General features: G+C 48.4%; 1 protein-coding gene across 1 annotated transcript in view; it reads left to right on the forward strand.

Annotated features, from left to right (window-relative positions):
• The window catches only part of DDX10 (DEAD-box helicase 10), a 359,790-nt gene that overhangs the window by 225,800 nt on the left and 116,388 nt on the right, over window positions 1–17,602 (forward strand). The window contains exon 15 of the mRNA XM_074981972.1: window positions 1,263–1,424. Within this exon, the coding sequence (XP_074838073.1) occupies window positions 1,263–1,424 (162 nt within the window). The remainder of the gene's footprint in view (window positions 1–1,262; window positions 1,425–17,602) is intronic.

Raw genomic sequence — 17,602 nt, forward strand, 5'->3', positions numbered from 1 at the left:
TAACCCCATGAGCGGATGGGAATAGCGCCCTACTTCGACGTTCAACATCGAAGTAGGGACGTGTAGACGATCCGCGTCCCGCAACATCGAAATAGCGGGGTCCTCCATGGCGGCCATCAGCTGGGGGGTTGAGAGATACTCTCTCTCCAGCCCTTGCGGGGCTCTGTGGTCACCGTGGGCAGCAGCCCTTAGCCCAGGGCTTCTGGCTGCTGCTGCTGCAGCTGGGGGTCCGTGCTGCATATACAGGGTCTGCAACTAGTTGTTGGCTCTGTGTGTCTTTCACTGTTTAATGAAAGTGTGTCTGGGAGGGGCCCTTTAAGGGAGCGGCTGGCTGTTGAGTCCGCCCCGTGACCCTGTCTGCAGCTGTGCCTGGCTCCCTTATTTCGATGTGTGCTACTTTGCCGTGTAGACGTTCCCTCGTTGTGCCTATTTCGATGTTGGGCTGAGCAACGTCGAAGTTGAACATCGACGTTGCCAGCCCTGGAGGACGTGTAGACGTTATTCATCGAAATAGCCTATTTCGATGTCGCAACATCGAAATAAGCTATTTCGAAGTTGGGTGCACGTGTAGACGTAGCCAAGGGGTCACAAGATGTCAGCCTCCACCCCAAAACCCACTTTACATCCATCATTTTGTAATGGCGTTAAAATATGAAAAAGGGCGTGGGGGCGGGGATCCATGCCCAAAGGCTTGCTATGTGAAAGATGCACAAAAGTTTGATAACCACTAATGAAACACAAGAACAAACGGTCCCCCCAAAAATGAATAGCTAGTAGGTTTTAAACAAGTATAAGGAAGCATTACTTCAAACAATGTTCAATCAACCTGTGGAACTCATTGCCAGAGTGTTGTGAAGATCTAAAGTATAACTGGATTAAAAAAAAAAAAGACGTTAAGTTCACAGAGGAATCGGTGGCTATAAGCCAAGATTGACAGGGATGCTACTTAAGAGTCTGACTGCCAGAAAGTGTGGGAGTGGATGATGGGAAGAATCACTCAATAATTGTCCTGAGGTGTTTGATTCCTTCTGAAGCACCTGGCACTTGCTGCCATTGAAATACAGGATACTGGGTCCTATGAACCATTAGTCTAACCCAGTATGACCATTCGTAAGTTCTTAATACATAATCCTTTACAGATTTTTTTTTTTAGTCTAGCAGAAATGTAATATGTGGCTACTTAATGGCATAGTAATTAAATGCATTTAGCATTGGACTCAGGAAAATGGCTCTAAACATGTTTGCTGTCTTGTATAATCCAGGCAGTTCAGCAGTGGCCACCAGCACAAAAATCCAGTGTGGACAGAGAAGAGAAAGAGGATGATTCTGGTGGCATCAATCTAGAAAAAGCAAAGGAAAGGTTACAGGAAGAGGACAAATTTGACAAAGAAGCATACAGGAAGAAAATTAAAGAAAAACATAAGGTAAGTCAACTCCTTCACCAATCACTGAAATAGATAGGAACATTCTGTAAAATGTTTAAATGTGTCCATAAGAAAATACACAAATGTTGTTCTACACTGAAGTTTAATACAATTATTATATTCCAGAAGTTTTTTCATCATTGTGCAAGGCACAGTGAAAAAAATAAGACAGTGTCTACATTTAATGTTCTATAAATATATTTATAGCCTTAATAGCTTGGCAACACAAAGCACTAGAAGATGCCAGAGGTTGATTCTAGCTTTTGATGATTTTTAGAAATAAAAGGCTGATGAGGACTATCACGTCATGGAATTTTTACTGGCGGGATAGTGTAGGAAATGAAGGCTAAGACAGGGCTATTAAAAAAGAGGAAGAGCTTGCTTGGTTGTACACACTGTAACAAATCCCCAGCCATTAGTAAGGGAGATTGAGTGACACGTAGCTCTGCTGAAGCATCTACACAATACCATGGTCATGTGTACATTACAAACTTTGGTTGGCACACATTAATTTTGTATATCACTCATGCGCATGCATACCCTGGCTGTTTGTGCCTTTGCTGTGTGTATTCGCCATGAGGGCTTGTGTTGATGCAAAATGTAGGAATCCCAGTGTTCCATGCACCATCGTCCATCATGATGCCTTTTGGGAAATTGTCACTATGGCCGTTTCTACACAAGCTGCTTCCTTTGGAAGTGGCATGCTAATACACAGAGCGAAAGATGCTAATGAGGTGCGGATGCAAATTCCCTGCGCCTCATTAGCACAACGTCATGTGATTTGGAGTCCAGAAGACAGTTCTTCCACACTTCAAAACGCCGTGTAGAAGCGTGGGGCGGGGGGGGCGCTGTCAGAAGGAAGTTCTTGCTGAAAATTTTTGGGAGGAAGGGGCCTCCAGAAGGAGGACTTCCTTCCGGAAGCCACCCCCCGTGGCTATGCTTCTACATGGTGTTTTGGAGTCCGGAAGAACTGTCTTCCGGACTCCAAATCATGTGACATTATGCTAGTGAGGCATGGGGAATTTGCATCGCGCCTCATTAGTATCTTTTGCTCCATGTATTAGCATGCCACTTCTGAAGGAAGTGGCCCGTGTAGAAACGGTGTATGTGTTTTGGAAGGGAAGATTGGCATGCTCAGGGATGTCTGAGAGCTAAGGGTCATTTTCCCAGCACCTGCCTTTTCTCCATCCCTTAATGCCATCCCTATTCTGTAATTTTTGTGCCTCTTTTAATTAAACATGAAAAAGTCCCACAAACTCAGGCAGCTCTTTTTTGGAGTCTTACCATCTCTGATGGAAATCTGAACTTTGTACAGCTCTGATTGTTCTCATGAATGTGGCAGATAACAGGATTCACAATTCTCCTGTATTTGCAGACCCAAAGGCAGTATTGCAACTATGGGGGATGAAGGATTCAAGGCCAGTTTTCCAAGACACAGAGAAAGAAAACAAGTCAGGGTTGTTCGTGGCATTGACAAAGCAGCTGTAGATGGGGAAGTTCAGTGTCTGGGCTTCAGAAGCAATCCCCATTGCCACTGCTAGTATCCTAATGTAGAGTTGGCATGACAAGCAGTGGCTGCTGACCTTTTGGATGTAAAAAGCCGAGTTTTGGTCCTGCGTGCTAAGCTTACCCATGCGCAGGAGTGAAATTTGCATTGGATGTTTGTAGTGCTGGATTGCTCTGTCAGTGGGAAATCCAGTCTGGAGCTGGAAAATGCATAGTGCCTGTTGTTGTCATGCAAGTCCATAGTAATGTCCTGCTATGTAGGTCTCTAACTCTCAGAAATATGCAGGACATAGCGGATGGACTTTCTGCAGTGGGTCTCCTGAGCTCAAATGGGTCACTAGACAGCATTGACATCCATATTTTAATACTAATTTGCTACAGGACTACATCAAGAGAACATGCTGTTTTTTCTGCAGTTATGCAAGTGATGCAGGATCACTGGAGATGCATCATTGAATTTAGTTTGGGCTGATCAGGAAATTGCATGGGCATTCGCATCTTTTAGAGCCCAAATTTCTACCCCTGGATGCAGGGCAGCAGACATACATTGTTCTTCTTTCACCATTGCAGTTCCTAAGAAAGCCCTGAGGTTCAGCAGATACCGATGTCTATCCACAGATAAAAATCTTTATCTGCACAGGGCTCTATGCATCTTTAAAAACAGTGGGACTGAGTGGAAAATTACAAGCAGGAACAGTATTTCCTGACAGCACATTACCTTTTGCACTATTGACATGCCAGTAGTGATCCTGGGGGACCCAGCTTTACCCTTGCTCCCCAGCTCTTAAAGCCATACTCTGGCTAACTTCACAGCACCAACAAAAGAGTCAGCTACCAGCTCAGCAGGTGCAGAATGATTATCAGATGTGCCTTTGTTAGTTTGTGCTCGCCAGATTGGATTTTGGTGAGCAAACTATCCCAGTGGTTGAAATTGCTGCTGCAAGGATGGAAGGCAGATATGGAGCATCTGCCTGCTGAATTTGAACAGCCAGATGCCAAGCATTATTACAAGGGACATTTTAGAGTTATGCAGGTGAGGGAGGCACTGTAATAACAGCAGCATTGTTCTCTGGCCTGGGAGCTTTGGGTGCTGCTGAAAATTACAAATGAACAGCAAGCAGCATACAAATGACTGAGTATTTTTCTGAACTTGTAAATTACATGGTAGTTGCTGTATGTCTAAAAGTACTGCGTGCTTTCACTACTGCTAGCATTCTGCAATATTCATTACAAACAAATAATAATAATTTGATTCTCCAAAGATGGTGCTTTATTGAGTGGGTAAAACAGTGTTGATAATTAATGTGCAAAAGAAAATTCAAGAGAATTTGAATTTTATGCATAAATGAAGAGCATGAAACTTCAAAATTGGAGCGGGAGTAAGCATTTCTGTCCATTTGCAGAAATGCAATCCGTTATGGCTGTATGTACAGCAACTGTGATCCTCTCCGCGAAGCTGCTTCCCCAGCATGGTATGGGGTAAGACTGCAGCCCCTTGGACCAGATGGTGTGTGGGAGAGCAGGGACTGCAAAGGGTGGAGAACCTGGTATTTTTGGACCTGTAGACTATATGTATGAAGTGCAGCAGTTGAGTTTGTGGCCTGAAAAAACCCATTATATCTGGTGTGTCTCCCTCTTCTTGTCCTGCTGGCACTCTTGGTGCTTATTGGCACTCTTGCTGTGGAACGCCTTGCAAAGTACCTGCTCTCCAGCCTTAGCCATGGTCACTATGGTTTGCTGGGGTGAGGAACAGAAGGCTGCTCTGTCGCATGAAGACATTTAATTTTGGACCCCATTCCATGGGTGTGAATATGGGTCAATGGCACTGAATACTGGCACTGTTTTCCACAGGCTCTGCTGCTTTTGGCTGGTATCTCATTCCTGAGAATCACAAAGGCACAGAGGACACAGCTTCTGCCAGTATCCAAAGCTGTCCAGGCCCATATGCTGCTAGTCTGTTTATTGCAGTGGCACCACTCATCACAGAGTGACATGGGAAAGTGCCCTGTTGTGCAGGAAGATGTAATGGAGCCCTCCATATGAACCTTTGGGCGAGGACTGCAGAGTATCTCCATGAACATTTTGCTGAAATATGTCAAGAAGAATGCGAGAGATATCTTTATGTACTTAAGCAAAGTATGCCAAATGCTTTGGCCCTCTGGCCCCAGATTTACCCAAGAGGGTAATAAAAAGCAGGTGCCAATTCTCTTCTTGTATCTCTACCTCTTCTGGTGTGTGTAACTCAATGACCAGTCAATACCCGTGTCTTGTTAACTTGAGGATGGGCCAAGTGTAATCCGCAAACACAGAAAGGAGAAATGTATGCACACACTTATCAGAGTCCCCTTCCCCTTTGGGCTCATCTGAGGGTTGGCAGTGGAATTTAAAATTGGGACCAGAATGTCAGGCAATGTGGGACAGATGATAGATGACTTTTTGGGTAAACGCTGGCAATGTGGTGTGTGTACACACAATGTATTTTAGTATCAGAGAAGTAGCCATGTTAGTCTGTATCTTCAAAAACAACAAGAAATCCTGTGGCACCTTATAGATTAACAGATATTTTGGAGCATAAGCTTTTGTGGGCAAAGACCTGCTTCATCATATGCATGACTGAGGGAGTTTCAGAGGGGGTGTCACTAAGGGGGAGGGCCAGAGCTGACAAGGTCTATTCAATCAGGGTGGAAACGGCCCATTGTCAGCAGTTAATACATTTTAGTGCATCACTATAATATGGCACTTATGTGAACTGGAGACAAATTTAAGTGTAGACACGTGCATGAATAGGTTGATGTAAGTCACCTTCCATTGGCTGTCTTCCTAGCGTAGATGAGGCCTATGAGTCCAATGAGCAATACTACATTTTAGCTAGGAGGAAAACTGCTAATTTTTGCATAGATCTCATTGGGCTCATCAGAAGTATTAAATGAATTATTAAAGTGACACCTTTATAATACGCTTTATTCTAGCTGGAGTTCAAAAATTTTAATGCCTGCACTTAGATTTCTCTTTGACATTTAAAAACCTTGAATTTCAAGACATACATCTGCAAACTTCCGGACCATTGTTTTGTTGTAGAACAAAGTAGAGGGTTTGAGAGCTTGGCAATTAAGAATTCCGAGCATGGCTTGTGAAATCAACGTCACACCCCAGGGAGAAGAGTCAGAAGAGTTTGGATTTCCTCACTCAAGCTCTTGGAACCAGAAGGGGCAATCCCCCGACTCCACAGGCCATGCCCCTTCCCCACTCTATCCCCTCCCAACCAAGCAGGCCAGGGATTACCTGGGGCAGGGTGTGGCAACAGCAGGGGGTTACCACCTCTTGTTGCCCTCCTGCCCCCGCGCTCACTATGCAGTGCAAGCAGCAGCCTGCTTCTCCTCCACCATGCCATGACTTCTGGCCACTGAGCCCCACTTCTTCACAGGCCGGGGGAGAAGAGGCGCTTCCCACTTCCCGGGGCCACGAAGATGCAGAGCTCAGCAGGCTGGAAGGGCGTGGTGTGGCAGAGCAGCCTGCTGCTTGTGCCTCTACCCTGGTGAGTGCGCGGTGTGTTTGCCAGCGTGTGAGAGGAGGTGACATATTGTTCCCACTGCCACACCCTGCCCCAGATAATCCTCCCATCCATAGGACAGCTGGACCAGCTACCATGGGGCCTGCAAAAGCACAGGGCCTGGAGTGGCCTCCACAGTTGATCCTGTGGGTGGGACGGCTCTGCTTGAAACCCAGTAGCTCTTTAACATCATGTCGTTTACATATCTTTATGACAAGCTACTGTGTACAGAACTGATTGTAACTATGGAGTGTATAATATTAAAATTATATAATAAAATGCTGCCATAAAACTTTCTTTTCAAACCTTCCAAAAGCGTTGTTTAAAATGTACTGTTCTTCTTCGAGTGTCCCCGTGGGTGCTCCACATTAGGTGTCGGGCTTGCCCGGCGCCGCAGATCGGATCTTCCAAGCAGTTTCTGCCGGACCGCGCATGCGCCTGTGCGCGCTGCTCCCTTGCACGCTCCTGGCCACGTGCGCGATCTGATCCCCACCAGTTCCTCTTAACCGCCGTCGGCTGCAGACGGAATCCAACTAGGCTACGGCCAAGTTAGCGTATTCAATGGTTTTAACTGTTTTTCTTTAAAGTTTTCAAGTTCTTAGGCTACTGTTAAGTTAGCCAGTTGTTGTTTTCAAAAAAAAAACAAACAAACAAACAACAAGCGGGATGGCATTAAGTCCAGTCCTAGTAACAAGCAGAGCACTGGAGGCCAGGAGCCTAGGGCCATTAGCCCTCCTGCCGCAGGCTATCGGAGAGGGGGAAAAGAGCACAGAGAAGGTGCTAAGTACCCCATTAACAACTGAAAGACTCGCCAACAATGTCCTATTCAGGATTCAAGGAATGTGAGTCTTGCCGAGAGGCAATGCCAGCGTCTGATGGGCACAGTCACTGCATAAGGTGCCTGGGGGAGTCCCATGTCACGCAGAAATGCTCCTTCTGTGCAAAATTAACAGCCAGAGCAAGGAAGGACAGGGAGATGCGGCTTAAAATGCTGCTATTCGACAAGGCCCTCCAGCCAGACGTGCCGGAGCGGCCGCAGCAGGAGGGACCCTCTGGGGCCCATAAAAGGAAAGCCGCCTCCCTCACCCCATCAGCGCAAAAACGGAGGAAAGTCTCCCCAGCCCGATCCCTGCCGGCAGCAACAGCAAGCGGGACGGGAGGAGCGCACAGCCCCCAGCTGCAGCAACAGCTGATCGGCGGCAGCACGGAGAGCCACGTGGAGGCGGCTCAGCCTCCGATAATCAAACAGCCGCCCCGCACCGCAGGCAGGGCGGTGGCTAAACAAGCGCTGGTACCGGCGGCACCGCAAGCAGCGGCACCGACCCCGGGGAACCGGCGGTGCAGAGCGCGCAGGCACGCAGCCTGCAGGCACCGGAGGACACCGCCTGTGCGGCACTGCCCATAAGCATGCCGAGCACGGCGCGGACGGGGCCGAGATCCCCTACACGTCAGGGGGCGGAGCTACCCCCTCAAGGGATGGGGAAGGCTGCACACAAAACGAGGCACCGCAGCCCCTCTCCAGACAGGGCTGCAGAGTGCTTTCTTTCAGCCCTCCGCTTATGCTGCAGACTCCAAATAGGAGGCAGGGGTCCCCCCTAGCCTACCCGGAGCCCCTGTCTCCATTTTTACAACCAGCCTCGCCCTGGCTGGGACCACATTCACCCTTCCTGGGGTTTGAGCCGCTGGAATACTATCATAAATCGGTCTCTCCAGTGTCCCATGTCTCTCGACGATCTCGCTCCCCCAGACGCAGAGGGTATGCACCAAGGGAGTGGTTTAGGTCACCTTCCCAAGAGCAGTGCCCATGCTGCCATGGTCGCCCCTATCATGCGGGGCATAGACACCACCGGCAATCTACCAGGCAAAGATCCCCACAGACGGTCCCGCATCCCCGAGGGCAATCGCGAACAGGGACAGAGACTCAAGTATCTCAGGGGGAACTGGTTATGGAACCCCGAGATTTTTCCCTTGCAAGCTTCCAGAGTGCGGATGTGCCATCACCAAGAGGAACCGGAAGGGTCCAGAGAGGCGTACCCTAGTGGTTCCTCGCTCTCCTCCCCGGACGAGGCTACGGCCCCGGGGGACGTCCATCCTCCGGACGATCTCAAACAGTTCCAAGAGCTGTTTAAAAGGGTGGCCTTCACGCAAGGCATCCAGATAGCAAAGGTGCAAGAGAAACACCATAAGCTCCTCAAAAATCTGAGACCTCCGGCCTCCTCCAAAATAGCAATATCGCTTGATAACGCAATCTTGGAGTCCGCCACTAAGATATGGCAGACCCGTGCAACTATTCCGCCTGTCCGCAAGAGAGTGGATAAAAAAAAAAAAATACTTCGTGCTGGCGAAGGGCATGGGGTTTCCTGTTCAGCCACCCACAACCAAATTCCTTGGTGGTAGAGTCGTCACAACAAAGATCAAAGACATCTCAATTCAAGACAGGGGGAACAGACAAAGATGCCAAGAAGCTAGAGCTGTTCGGCAGAAAGGTCTACTCCTCCTCCACTCTACTGTTGCGAATGGCAAATTATGCAGCACATCTAGCAAACCATAATTTCGACAACTACACTAGGTTAACCTCCCTCATGGACTCGCTTCCAGAGGGCAAGAAACCGGTGCTCAAGGCCATCGTGCAAGAAGGCTACGCGGCCTCGAGGACGGGAGTTCAGATCGCCCTGGATGTTGCGGACACAGCAGCATGCTCCACAGCCACGGCAGTGGTGATGCGAAGGGAGTCCTGGCTCCAGACTTCGGGTATACCGAGGGACCTGCAGGCAAAGATAGTCGATCTTCCCTTCGACTCGCAGAAGCTGTTTGCTGAATCAACTGACTCGGTCCTTCATTCCAGTAAAGATTCAAGAGCCACACTTAGGACCCTGGGGATTTACACCCCTCCATACAGAAAGAAAAAGTACTACCCTCAACAAAGACGGTACCAGTACCAGCCACAGCGTCCCCAGTACCACAGGGGTTACGAGCAAGGGCGACATCAGCAGCACCAGCAGTACCGAACTCCCAGGTGACGTTCCCAACAGAGCCGTGCGTCTTCGGGGCAGGACCAAAGGCCACAAGTTTGACACACAGATCCAGGGCTGCGCCATCACTACCATCGCACAAGGTCATCCGAAGCGGTTATTCCACCATCACCTCCGACCATTCTATGACCAGTGGCAAAGGATCACCACAGACAAATGGGTGTTGGAGATCATAGCCATGGGGTACGCCATCCCCTTCCAGTCGCTCCCACCGCCACGACCTCCACCCAGGCCCCACCTCCAGGAGGCCCCCCACGTAGCGAGGCTCAAGCAGGAGGTAGACCATCTCATGCTCATAGGGGCAGTGGAAAGAGTGCCGGAGCAACTGCAAGGGAGAGGGTCCTAGTCGAGGTACTTCCTCACGGAGAAAAAGACAGGAGGCTGGAGGCCCATCTTAGATCTTCGAGGCCTCAACAGGTACCTGCGCAAGCAACGCTTTCGGATGATCACAATCGCTTCCATCCTTACGGCACTGGACGATGGAGATTGGTTCGCAGCCCTCGACTTACAAGACGCGTATTTTCACATAACTATCCATCCGGCTCACCGACGATTCCTCCGGTTCATGGTAGGCAAAGAACATTTTCAATACAAGGTCCTACCATTTGGCCTCTCCTCAGCCCCCAGAGTCTTCACCAAGACCTTGGAAGTGGTGTCAGCCTACCTGCACAGACAGGGGGTATTTATATTCCAGTATCTGGACAACTGCCTACTCAAAGGGGCCTCGAAGGAGGAGGTACTACGCATGATACGCGTCACAGCAGGCACGTTCTCTTCGCTCGGCCTGGTTATCAATCTGGCAAAATCAAAAAAAGACCCCACACAGGACATAGAGTTCATAGGGGCATGCATAAATTCTATTACAGCGAGAGTGTATCTACCAGAGACTCGCTTTCGGGCCATCGGCTCCCTCGTGCAAGTCATCACCTTCAGCCCTACGGTGCTGGTTCTGACGTGCTTACAGCTGCTGGGCCACATGGCAGCAGCGACGTTCGTAGTACAGAACGCCAGGTTACACATGCGCAGCATGCAGCACTGGCTGGCGAGCGTATACAAACTGGCAGCACACACTGTTCACAGGGTGGTGTCGCCCACAACAGAGGTGCGCAAATCCCTGCAATGGTGGATAAACCCCAAGAACCTGCTAACAGGGGTACCCTTCCACCAACCACAAATATCGGTTTTTCTTACTACAGATGCCTCTCTCATAGGGTGGGGAGCACACATGGGCAAAGAGGTGACGCAAGGGCTGTGGTCCTCCATGGAGCGATCACTGCACATAAATATACTGGAGCTCAGAGCAGTGTTCAACGCCTGCAGACACTTTCGAGACCATATACAAGGCAAAGTAGTCAGGATCAGTACAGACAATACCTCCACCATGTTTTATATAAATCGGCAAGGAGGAGCTCGGTCCCGTGCCTTATGTGCGGAAGCGGTCCAGTTGTGGAACTGGTGCATCGCCAAGAATATAACCTTGAAAGCCTCGTACTTACCAGGCGCTCACAATGTGAAGGCAGACCAGCTGAGCAGGCGTTTCACACTCACGCACGAGTGGCAGATCCGTCCCGATCTGCTACGACTGATTTTTCACGCATGGGGTTTTCCCCAGATAGACCTGTTTGCCACTCAACACAACAAGAAGTGCCCATGATTCTGCTCCAGGGCAGGACTGGGACGGGGGTCCCTGGGGGATGCATTCGTGATCTCCTGGAGGGGCCCCCTGCTTTACGCTTTCCCTCCCACTGTGCTCATCCAGAAAGTCTTGAAGAAAGCCAGGAGGGAAGGAGCCCGAATGATCCTAGTAGTCCCAACGTGGGATTGACAGCAATGGTTCCCCCTACTCCTGCGCATGTCGGACTGGCCACTGATGCCCCTTCTGGTGGCACTGGATCTGCTTCCGCAAGCCCAGGGGTCCATAGTGCATCCTCACCCCCAAGGCCTGCGACTACAAGCGTGGTTAATCCACGGCTCAGCTCCCTAGAGAGCACATGTACAGAGGAAGTGCAGCAAGTCCTAGAAAGTAGCAAGAGGACTTCCACCAGGAAGACCTACAAGCAGAAATGGACTCACTTCACGGCATGGTGTTCTACCAAACAGCTAGCCCCCCTTTCGATGCCTATGCCTGTGATATTAGAGTATTTACTGGACCTCAAGAGAGGAGGACTCTCACTATCCTCGTTAAAGGTCCACCTTGCCGCCTTTTCGGCGTTCAGACACGAAGAGGAAGGGCACACGGTGTTTGCCCATCCCATGGTTACCAGGTTCCTGAAAGGGTTGGTAAACCTATACCCCCCTCGGACACCACTTCCACCTTCGTGGAACTTGGACCTGCTGCTTAATGCGATAATGGGACCACCGTTTGAGCCTTTCGCTGCGGTTGCCCTCCACTTCCTTACGATAAAGACAACCTTTCTTCTCGCAATCACGTCAGCTCGCAGGGTGAGCGAGCTTGCGGCAGTTATGGCAACGCCACCCTGCACTGTTTTTTCCAAGGAGGCGGTAACCGTACGGCTGCATCCAGCCTTGGTTCCTAAAGTTCCTTCTGAGTTCATATTAACAAACCTATCGTTTTACCCTTGTTTTATCCAAAGCCTCATAACTCTGACAAAGAGGCGCGCCTACACCTCCTGGACGTGAGGAGGGCGCTAGCCTTCTATATAGACAGGACCAAGTCCTTCCGGAAAACGGATAGACTCCTAGTCTCTATCGCTCCCAAATCGAAAGGAGAAGGTCTTTCTTCGCAGAGAATCTCGAAGCACATCGTATCCTGCATAAAAATGTGCTACGAACTCAAAAAGACTCCTTTACTGGCCACGCCCAGGGCTTCTTCCACTAGGGCGGTGGCGGCTTCAACAGCCTTTTTCAAGGGCGTTGCGCTAAAAGACATTTGCAGAACGGCGACCTGGTCATCCTATGACATCTTCGCCAAACATTACGCCCTTCACAGGGTATTCCAAGAGGATACCCGTCTCTCGACAGCAGTCCTCTCGGGGACAAGCTGCACATAATCCGATTACCCACCTCCTATCTTGGGTTACTGCTGGGTAGTCACCTAATGTGGAGCACCCACGGGGACACTCGAAGAAGAAAGAAAGTTTACTCACCGTAGTAACGGTGGTTCTTCGAGATGTGTCCCCGTGGGTGCTCCACTATCCGCCCATCCTCCCCGCTTCGGATCTCTGTTTAGTAATTTGCAGGAGCATCCGAGGCAGTTGGTCAAGGAACTGGCGGGGACCGTATCGCGCACGTGGCCAGGATCTGCCCAACACCTAATGTGGAGCACCCACGGGGACGCATCTTCACACAAGTTAGCTATAGATACATTTCCCTCGTGGTGATGTGACATTAAGTCTAGGGATATAGAAAACATTATATTTGAACAAAACACTATGGGTTAGATTTTTGAAAGCTCCAAATGTTGGCGCTCCGCTCCCATTGAAAGTTAGTGGGAATTAGGTGCTTAATTTGAAAATGGGCCCCTGTAGTCCTGTAAACAGTTATCTGAACTCAACGAAAAACCACTTAAGAAGCTTTCCAAAGAATGGGTGCTTTGAGAGTAGCTGCAAAGAATGACATCTTTCATCCATGCTATCAGTGAAACCAGTGTTTTGATTTTAAAGGAAGCAGAGCTGCTATTTCAAGGGCATAGCATAATGAAAGAATAGGAAGAATTGGCTAGAAAGTTATAAAGCAATCAGCTTGTTTACTGATCCATTCATAAACTTGAGAATGAAGATTTTGTACTTCTGTTATCAGAAGCCAATGATTAAGTACTTTATCAAGCAGTCCTTCTGTGTGCCTTCCCTTGTAAGAGAGAAAGCGACATTAATCTAGCATGTATTTATATTTTAAAAATTACTTCATCTGTTAAAGACTAGCAAATGTATTAGGTACGGAGCTTCTGTGGGTAAAACCCACTTCCTCAGATTAATCCACAGACACACACACACACGGGGGATGGGGTGGAAATAATCTGAGAAAGTGGGTCTTTCCCATGAAAGCCCAGTACCAAATAATTTTATTAGTCTTTAATATGCTACGGTTCTGTTTATTTGTGAAGCTACAGACTACCACAGCTACCCCTCTGAGACTATTCAGCTGTCATTTTGAAGAACCTTTTTTAAAATAAGTAACGATGCAGAGGAAATCAACCCAACACATGAGAACAAAAACTGATTTTTTGTTGTTTAAAAACATTGTTTAGTGTAATCTAAATTATTTCATTCAGGTTGGTTTTAGTTTGTACAATACACTTAATTATTTTATAAAATGAGAATAACTGGCGTGACTACTGAGTAGGATTACCAAAAGAAGCATTTAAGTAGCAGCCGGCAGAGTTAGTGGCATCTCTTACAATGTGTAGAAGTTTTTACTTCTGTTTGGAAACAGATTGTGAATTTTATTTCTTAACTTATTAATATTCAAATTTGAGGTGAGAATACACAAATAAGTACCCAAATGAAGTATTTTGGAACTATTCAATTCCTTGGTTGTGATTTGACTTGCTAAAAGGCCTTGCAATTTTTTTAATATGCTCATTGTTTTCCCCGCTGCAAATTGAAGGAAATGAAATAGAAGTGAAAACTGCAGCAAAATGTTAAGTGGACCTCGAATTTAAGACTTGCTTTTACTGTCTAATTCGTACAGTAAATCCCTCGCTTTACATGTCTTCATGTTGTGCAAAACACACTTTAATGCAAGTTTCACACAACTTGAAGACATGTGGCTGTCAGCCTGCCTAGCTTCCAGCAACTGCAGGCGGCTAGGCAGACTTAGAGCCCCTTCCCCATGCCCTCCCAGAGTGGCTCTAGGCACCGCTCTGGGAAGATAGGGAGAAGGCTTTCAGCTTGCCTAGCTGCCTGCCGCTGTGGGCAGCCAGCCAGGCAGGCTAAAACCCGCTTCTCAGAGTGGCGCTGCTGTCAAGTCGACAGTGGCCCCTCTCTGGGAAGGTAGGGAGAAAGGTTTTAGCCCCGCCTACCAGCTCCATAGCTGCCTGCTGCTGCAGGCAATTAGAGGGGCTAAAACCCTTTGTCCCCCCCAGGATCAGCCCCATCCCATGGCCCCAGCTCAGCCCCAACCCATGCACGGAGCACCCAGCCCCCACACAGTGCTCAGGCTCCAGTCCCTGGTGTGGCACACAGAGCTCAGGCTCCAGCCCCCTGCCCACCACCTCCGCAGTCCTGGCTCCAACCCCCACATGCCCCAGCTCAACTCCACCCTCCTGCCCTCACTGCAGCCCTAACACACCCCAGGTTTAACCCCTCGTCCCCAACCCACCGCCCATGCCCCTCTGACTTACCCGAAATTCAGGATATGTGAGGGTCGCGTGGAACACAACCCTCATGTATCCTGAGGGACTACTGTATTCTCAGGCACCTCACCACTCTCATTGTAGAACAAGGCCGTGAACCCCAGGAGGCAGTCAGGTAGGAGTAGCCAACTCATCTTATAAATAAGTTAGCAGAGAGGCTACATAAAGCTATACTGCCCTTCACATGAAATGTTAGTTGTCTTCTCTAGCCACTAAACCACATTTGTTGTCTAGAGCCACTGCTAGAACCCAGGATTCCTGATTGACAGCAGGCTGCTGCTGTTTAGCAGACACACCCACTGGGAAAGGGCATGCCAAGTACTTCTCTAATGGTTGAACTAAGTAAAGCAGCAGTCTCCAAACCTTTGAGGGTCACCCTGTCTGTGCCTGCTGCCCAACAAGAGCTGCTAGTTGAAACCTGCCTTCAGGGTGGGGCATAGAGAGGGGACAAGAGAGCTGAGTCTGGGGCTGCAGCTTGGGGTAGGGTGGAGACAGGAGCAGCTGCTCTGTTGTTGGGGCCAGCAGCCAGCCCCCTATCCAGGTGCAGCTGTACTGCTGCCCTTAGCCCTAGGCTGGGAACAGAGCCATGGCTGAGGCTGGGGACTGGCTTGGGCTTGGGAGCGGAACTATGCCAAGGTTGGAGACAGGGCCAAGCATGAGAGCTGGGGCCAGGACTGGAGCAGAGAGCAGCTGGGCTCCCTCTTCATCCCCTGTGGGGGCTGACTCAGGCCCTGCTGCAGCACCCTCCCCATGTTCCCACACGTCTCCATGAGAATGCACCCCACAGAGGGCATCGATAAGAAGCTGATAGTTCAGATTTTTCCAGTGTCTCCCCATGAGGCAGTATTATTTTGCAACTTTGTTTTTAAAAATAAGTAATTTATTTAATTCACACTTTGGGCAAATAAATAGTCTGTAGCTCACATTTGTAATTTAGACACTGTTATCTGTAAACTGTAGCAGGATACCCTGAAAATCAGGAGTTTCACATTTTATTAATTTTTATCTTCTTCCATGAGAAGATAAAACCATAGGGAGAATTAAAATGAAATCGAAATGATGACCCTTCTCCATTGCATTTTAATGCATGGTTTTGTATTTTTCTGAGATAAACGCAGAACCATGCACAGACCTAATTACTAGAGGCAGCCTTGTCTAGTGGCTGTAGCACCATTCTGGAAGTCAGGAATTTCTGAATACAGATATTGATTCTTACACTAATGTTCTAGGCAAGTCACTTAATTTCTCTGCCCAAATTCCTCATCTGTAAAATTGGACTAAAAACACTGCATATGGATGTCCAAATTGTTTAATGTTTCTACACAGCTTTGAAAATGTAAAGGGCGTTTATAAGGGCCAAGTATGTAATGTTTCATTGATTGGAGTGGGGTGAAACCAGACATTAAATCAGATGGTCCCCAATTCAGGAAGGGATTTAAGCATGTGTATAATCTTCAAGGATTATTGATATAAATTAGGCAGGTGCTTAAAACCATTTCTGAAGTGAGCCTTAATGCTAAGCGTTTAGTCATGTGCTGCTTAAAGTAAATTTAAAAATCTCTGTTGACTTCACTCTTACAGGATCAGCTTTAACCAACCACCCATATTTACCCCAGCTGCAAAATCTACAAGCCTGCCTGTAGGAAGTCTAAAGTTTCTAAAATATATTGGGTACTCACAGGTTATGTCTACATTATGAGTTCAAGTTGAATTTATTAAAATTGGTTTTATAATGCTGTTTTTTAATTCGATTTTGAGTATCCTCACTTCCCACAGTCTCCCAACAAATTTGACACATTGCTTTCGTACTGAAATCACCAAACATTGACTGTTGCAGCAGTGCATTGTGGGAATCTATCTCACAGTTCCCTGAGCCCTGCCTTCTGATCCAGGATGCAGGTGCAGCAGAGCTGTCAGTTTCCCGCGTTGGCAGCTTGGAGAACCCAGAAAACTGACAGTGCAGCAGCCCTGGTCAGTTTCCTGGCTCCTGCTAGTACAGTAAACCCTCCATTTAATGGACTAATAGTGGGGAAGGATTGTCTGTTCTTCCCCGTCGTCCGTTAAATGAGAGGGTTGACTCCCCCTCCCCGCAGGCTTCTCCAGCCCCAGTCCGACTCCATCTCCCCCCAAAAAAACAAACCCCTAAAATGCACCGAGAACACCCCACAAAAACAAAACAAAAAAAAACAACCCATAAATCCCTCTCCAAAAAACCCAAACCCCTGCCACTCACCAGCTCCAGTGGAAGAGCTGCTGGAGCCTGCTTGCTGGGGGTGTCTGGCTGCTGGTGGCCAAGGACGCCTGCAGGATGGGCACCTGATCATGGGTGCCTGGCCTTGCATGGCTCAAGCCGCCTGGCTGCTGGGTACCTGGCCGTGCACCGCGGTACAGAAGCCTGGTCAGTTTCCTAGCTCTGCTAGTAGCAGGGAGCTGGTAGCCAGGTGCAGCCCTCCAAGTTTTGTGGGATAAATAGGGGACACTTGTGGAGGCTAATAAATTGGATCTTAAGGTATGGTGCTTCTACACTGGCCTTTAATCAAACTTCTGAATTCAAGCTCAATGCTATACCTATACTGCGATTTTGTAATCTTCATATTAGTACTCCCAAAATTGAGCTAATGGTATTTACAGTGGAGACAGTCATGGGGTAATATCAAGCTAACTGCCTTAAATTCAAATTTATCTCATAGTGTAGACGAAGCCTCAGACTTCCTGTTAGCTCTGCAGCATACACCTAAACTAAGGAGTTTAGGAACTCTATAATGCACCTTGATAG

The sequence above is a fragment of the Carettochelys insculpta genome, chromosome 1, assembly GCF_033958435.1.
Source record: "Carettochelys insculpta isolate YL-2023 chromosome 1, ASM3395843v1, whole genome shotgun sequence".
In the NCBI taxonomy this organism is placed as follows: domain Eukaryota; kingdom Metazoa; phylum Chordata; order Testudines; family Carettochelyidae; genus Carettochelys; species Carettochelys insculpta.